We start from the raw sequence: 5,527 nt of genomic DNA, 5'->3' as shown, positions 1-5,527 counted from the left end.
TGTCATTCAGATCCTTCCTGTCGCACACGAGGTCGAACTGGAGGAGGGAAACACAGCTGCTTTTGTTCCTGCCAGGTCCCAGCTGGGCAGCTGCTTTCTCAGGACGGGCAGCACGTCTGGCCCTGGGTGGGGACAGGAGGTGGGTGCCCGGGCTCTCGCCTTAGCCCCTGGGAGCAGAGATCCCTCTCCCAAGGATGCAAGTCTTTATCGTGTGCATGAGCTGCACAAGTTGGAGGTGGGACAGACCCCTGGGCACTCAGCGATGCCCCAAGCACTGGGACCTGCAGGAGTGCATCAAGGCCAGGCAGCCCAAGGGAGCCTCCTGGCTGGGAAGTGTTGGGTGAAGTGGGGCCTCGGAGAGGGGTCCCAGCACCTGGCTGCCCTGGCTGCAAAGGCTGGGCAGGGTGGGACAGGCTGGAGGCAGGAGGAGGGCAGGGTTTAGTGGGTTTACATGGCAAGCTTTGGGTAGTGGGGGGCCATAGGGGTGGCTTCTGTGAGAAGAATCCAGAAGCTGCCCCATGTTAGATAAGGGCCCTGCAGCTGGCCAGAGTCGAGCCAATAAGCGATGTTGTTTGTGCCTCTGTGAGAGCAGATTTAAGAAAGGGAAAAACAAACAAACAATAAAAAACAACTACTGCACAACAGCAGCTGGGAGAGAGAGGAGTGAGACCCAGCCGTGCAGCCCCCAAGGCGAGTGCAGCAGGAGGGCAGGAGGTGCTCCAGGCACGCAGCACAATTCCCCTGCGGCCTGTGGAGAGGCCCCTGGTGGAGCAGGCTGTCCCCCTGCAGCCCACGGGTCCCACACGGAGCAGATCTCCACGCTGCAGCCCGTGGAGGAGCCCCCGGTGGAGCAGGTGGATGTGGCCTGGAGGAGGCTGCGGCCCACGGAGAGCCCCCGCAGGAGCAGGCCCCGGGCCGGAGCTGCAGCCCGTGGAGAGGAGCCCACGCAGGAGCAGGGGGTCTGGGGGGAGCTGCCGCCCGTGGGGGACCCGTGCTGGAGCAGTTTGCTCCTGGGGGACGGACCCCGTGGTACGGAGCCGTGTGGGAGCAGGTCCTGAAGAGCTGCTGCCCGTGGGCAGCCCCCGCAGGCTCAGTTGGGGAAGGACGGCATCCCGTGGGAGGGACCCCGCGTGGAGCAGGGGCAGAGAGGGACCGTGAGGGAGCGGCGGGGACAAAGTGTCAGGGACTGACCGCAGCCCCCATGCCCCATTCCCCTGTGCCACTCGGGGGGAGGAGGGAGAAGGGGGTGAATGGGGGGGAAGGTGCTTTTGGTTTCTTTCCTTTGTTTTCACACTTCTCTAGCTTGTTAGTAATAGGCAATACTTTTCTCTACTATCCCTATTCAGAGTCTGTTTTGCCCATGATGGGGAGTGACGATAATCATGACGATGATTGTTGAGAGATCTCCCCGTCCTTATCTCAACCCTTGAGCCCTTTGCATCGTTTTTTCTCACCCGTTCTCTATGAGGAGGGGAATGAGAGAGAGGCTGTGGTGGAGCTCGGCTGCCCACCGGAGTGAAACCACCACACAGGGGAGCAGCGTTTTCTCTGGGAAAGGATGGCTGGAGCAGGAGAGAGAAGGGATGCAGCAGCTGCTGAGGGGCCTCCAGAGAAACTGGTTGTGAAATGGACACAGGGCTCCAGGGGAGCAAAGGAAATGCCAGAGGCTGGGCTCCCTCATCTGGTTTTAGCCCACAGGAAGGTGCCCAAGAGACAGATGGAGCTGGGAGGGAGGAAAGACTGAGAGAGGAAAGAGGGAGGAATGTGGGGAGAGAGAGGAAGAGAGGTGCAGAGAGGGAAATGTTGGAGATGCCAGGAGGCAGGGCCTTTGCTCATCTGCACGGCCCATAGGAAGGTTTGTCTAAGCCCTGAAGGGCTCTGGAGGTCCCAGAAAACTCAAGGGCAAATTAAAGCTCTTGGAAAGTAAATGTCTTTCAGAGGGAAGGTGCTGTGAGGAGAACCAGGCAGCAGAATAGGGGAAACTGTGGCAGGGAGACCCAAAAGGTCCCCCCAGGCCAGGTACCGTGAGTTACTTGGGTGCTGGCAAGGGGCTGTATGGTGAGCAGAGCATGTGCTGGACTCAGCCCCACACCGCCTCTGCCTTGGCCTTCCACAAAGTGCAGGACAGGAGGCTCCCGTCCATCCCTTCCCCTCCACATCCCCACGGCGTCAAAAGGCATTTACAGACCTCGGTGAGCAGGGACGGCTGCTGTGCTGAGGGGTACACCCAGCCACTGCTGCACTTCTCCGTGGCGTTCAGGCCGTACGCCACGATGGAGCCGAGGTCCCAGTCCACGGGCGAGTACATGGAGCACTGCTCGTACGCCCCGTCCGCGTCGCGGGGCACGGTGAGGTTCAGCTGCTCCTCCTCGGTCAGGTTGGGGCCGACGGCACGGATCCAGCTGGTGTTGCAGTAATGAGGCACGTCCACGACTATGAACACTTGGCCAATCATTTGGAAAGGGTTAAGAAGCAGTGGGAGGGAGAGCAACAGTACTAGCCATTTCTGATATAGCCCAAACTCCCCCAGAGCACTTATAAAATCTCCAAACTCGGCCATGGTGCGTACCTCTATGTCCAGGCTGCGCTAGAGCACGTTGCTTAAATAGCAAAATATTAATGTTTAAACTCTTTGAGCACTGAACACCTAATCAGATGTGATAAAATGAGTACTTCTCATGAGCACCTGAATCAGCATGTTCCCCCATTAAGATGATATATTGGAGTCCTGTGGGACGCACTTTGTCACCAGCCATTCCCTCCCTGTTCCTGGGGCCAGAACAAGGGTGCCAGAGCACTGTCACTCTTGGGGACAGAGTGGGGACAGCTCGTCTTGTCCCAGTATCTCCCCAAACCTCCTGAAAGCAGCTGTGCTGCAGAGTGATTTTTTTCCAAACTATGAGGTGTGAATCCACAGAAGAGGTTTCAGTGTAGGTTGTGGGGCTGGTCCCGTGCAGCTGTAAAGGAAGCAGGAGGCCAAGCAGAGGGTGGATGGGTTTGGGGGCCTGGGTCCATGTTCCTGCGCTGCCCCTGCCGTGCTCACAGCCATTGCTCCTCTGCCATGCGTTTTCTTACAGCCAAGCCCACCCTGCCCTGCTACTCCCCATGCTGAATCACCCCAAATCAAATGTCTGGATTTGCAGGGCCGACTTGCCCAAGGGGACACGATGGCTTGATCCGAGCTGAACGCCTAGGACTGATGTGGCATAGAAGAAGCACAAGATGCACGTCCCATCTTGGAAATACTTGCTGCACAATTTCCAGGTGGACCCACTGTGCTGTCTGACATGGCTTGTTTTTTTCTTCTCTGGGGCCACATCTGCTGGCTGTGCTCCCTCCTCTCCCCCATGCACATCCCCTTTCAGACAAGAAAGGTTGCTCTTGCTCCATATGCCAGGGCAGACAGGGGGCTTGCAGCTTCTCATTCACATGTGCTGCTCTCATTAATGGCTTAATGGCTGGATAGCCCACCCTGGTGACTTCTGGTTTGGACAGGGAAATATGGTTGGTCATCAAGTAGACGTGATCTTGACATCTGTGTCCCAAGCTGTCGATTTTCATTTGCCCCAGGTAGTAACCCTGGTCAGTCATAAAACTGAATCTAAACTACAATGTCTTGGAGAGAATCCTAAAATAGGTTTGACTGACCCTTAAGAAAAACATATCAGACTTGTCACACATACATACAGAGCACACAGGATTTGGGGATAAGAAAAGACATTAGCCTGATTTTGCCTGAGGTTCTGATGTCACTTGAAAAGGAGATTGACCTGATTTCTGCTGCGAGTCTGAGCTGTTTCCTGGGCAGCCTCCCTGAGTGGTTTGCAACTTTATTCCTGGGAACTGGAAACCCAGGTTGCCCTCAGCGTTTGAAATGCGGTGTGTGGTTTGTCAAAGGTCTCCTGGCTGCTTTCACCGAAGCGATAAGGACAGGTCACTGGACACTGACTTGCTTGCCTCGTGTCTCCTCTCAAACCCTTCGTCCATCACTCCCAGCTCAGGGAGTGCATCTGAGCCTCCAGCAAAGCTACAGAAGGATCAGATAAGTCCAGGTCTCTGTTGAGTAGGTACAGCACTGGTGTACTTACAGAAGTGAGAGGCAGTGGAAGGCATGACCTTAAAACATCACCCCCTAAGCTAATGGGAGCAAGGAGAGAGAGGAGTAATTAGTTAGTGCCTACACACACCACATGGCCAAACACGCCACTGAGCTTTGGACCCACATCCTTGGATGAGAGGACTTGCTGTTGTTCAGCGACTTGCTGTGAGCAAGAGGTTGGGCTAAATGACCTCCAGAGGGTTCCTTTAACTCCGAATCCATGTTATGGGGTGACTTTGCCTGGGAGATCTGCCATGCAGAGGTATTTCAACCCCATCCTGCTGAACAGGAGACAGGTACCTTTCTCGCCAGTGCATAACCAGCTGAGCTTACATGGTATTCTTTCCCACTCCTCAGCCATCAGCATCTCCTGTGGTAAAGTGGTCAGGTTTTGACCACAAAAATTCCTTGCGGGTGTCTCAGACATGCCTGCAGTCTCAGGAGCTAACGCAGATGTGACTCCTTGAGGCTGTCCTTCCTAATGTCACCAGCCAGGCTCTTCTGGTGCCATGGGAAAGCTTCAGTGCCCTGTTGTAAACTCTATCACCCTAAGATGACACTTGTCATAGAAAGAGATTGTTCTCAGGACTGTCTTCAGCTCACAAAGAGATGTGGGGCTGAGTGGGTCAATCCCAAATGGCGGAGATCTCTCTGGGGCAAAAACTGGGTTGACCTTGTAAAGCTTTCCTTCCAGGAGCCCCACAGCAACACTTTCTGTGCTTATTTCTCTGTCTCACAGTTTTGCCTGGGTGGATTACTGCTGTTTGCAGAGAAAATAGAAACCAACTGAAGTCAACAGGTCTGAAGGAAGACCTGGGATGTACAGCTGGAAAACATGTACATCCATATTCAAATGTCAAGGACAGAGGGAGTTCAGGGAGAGGAACCATTGCCTGTGGAAGAAGGCTGCTTTGGACAGCAGGGCATCAACGCACTGATCTGTGGGCTTGGCTTTTCTCTTACATAGCTCTGGATGTCAGCAGTGGCTGTGGCTGGAAGCCCTTTTGGACATCTATATGTTGGGATGAATTGCAGCCAGAGCAGGTTTGCAGCAGCCAGCCATGGTGCTTCTGCATTTCCTTCTCCCTCTTAGGGCTTGTAAGGAGGGGGCTGGGTTTTTGGGCATGTACTAGTGACAGCTTGGTCTGGGATGTCGCTTTGGCCCAGGTAAACGGGCACCCCCTTCCTAATGGTTTCAATGAAAGGTTTAATCCCTTCAAGCCTTCAGGTCTCATTTCTCCATATCTAAATACAGCTTGATCAGGTTTCAGGCAGGACTGTGAGATGGCAGCACCTTTGTCCTGAGGCACTTGTCCCACCCCAAGGTGAGACCATTTTAGCACCCAATGGGTCACGTAGCTTTACAGCCACCCCTCTTTTCCTTGGATACACATTGATGTCCCCGCAGAGAGCACCGACAAGCTGCTT

General features: G+C 54.7%; 1 protein-coding gene across 1 annotated transcript in view; it reads right to left on the bottom strand.

Annotated features, from left to right (window-relative positions):
* LOC310895564 (solute carrier family 22 member 13-like) overlaps positions 1 to 3,561 on the bottom strand; it is a gene marked incomplete at its 5' end in the record, with an annotated part of 9,818 nt that extends 6,257 nt beyond the window's left edge. Inside the window, 3 exons of the mRNA XM_083827032.1 lie at positions 1 to 37; positions 2,189 to 2,587; positions 3,472 to 3,561. The exon at positions 1 to 37 is cut by the window's left edge and continues 67 nt beyond it. Of these exons, the coding sequence (XP_083683158.1) occupies positions 1 to 37; positions 2,189 to 2,587; positions 3,472 to 3,561 (526 nt within the window). The remainder of the gene's footprint in view (positions 38 to 2,188; positions 2,588 to 3,471) is intronic.
* Positions 3,562 to 5,527: the final 1,966 nt, after the last annotated feature.

The sequence above is a fragment of the Anser anser genome, assembly GCF_964211835.1.
Source record: "Anser anser genome assembly, chromosome: 2".
NCBI classification, from domain to species: Eukaryota; Metazoa; Chordata; class Aves; order Anseriformes; family Anatidae; genus Anser; species Anser anser.
Note: the sequence above shows the minus strand (reverse complement) of the source record. Positions and strands in the feature narration are given on the sequence as shown.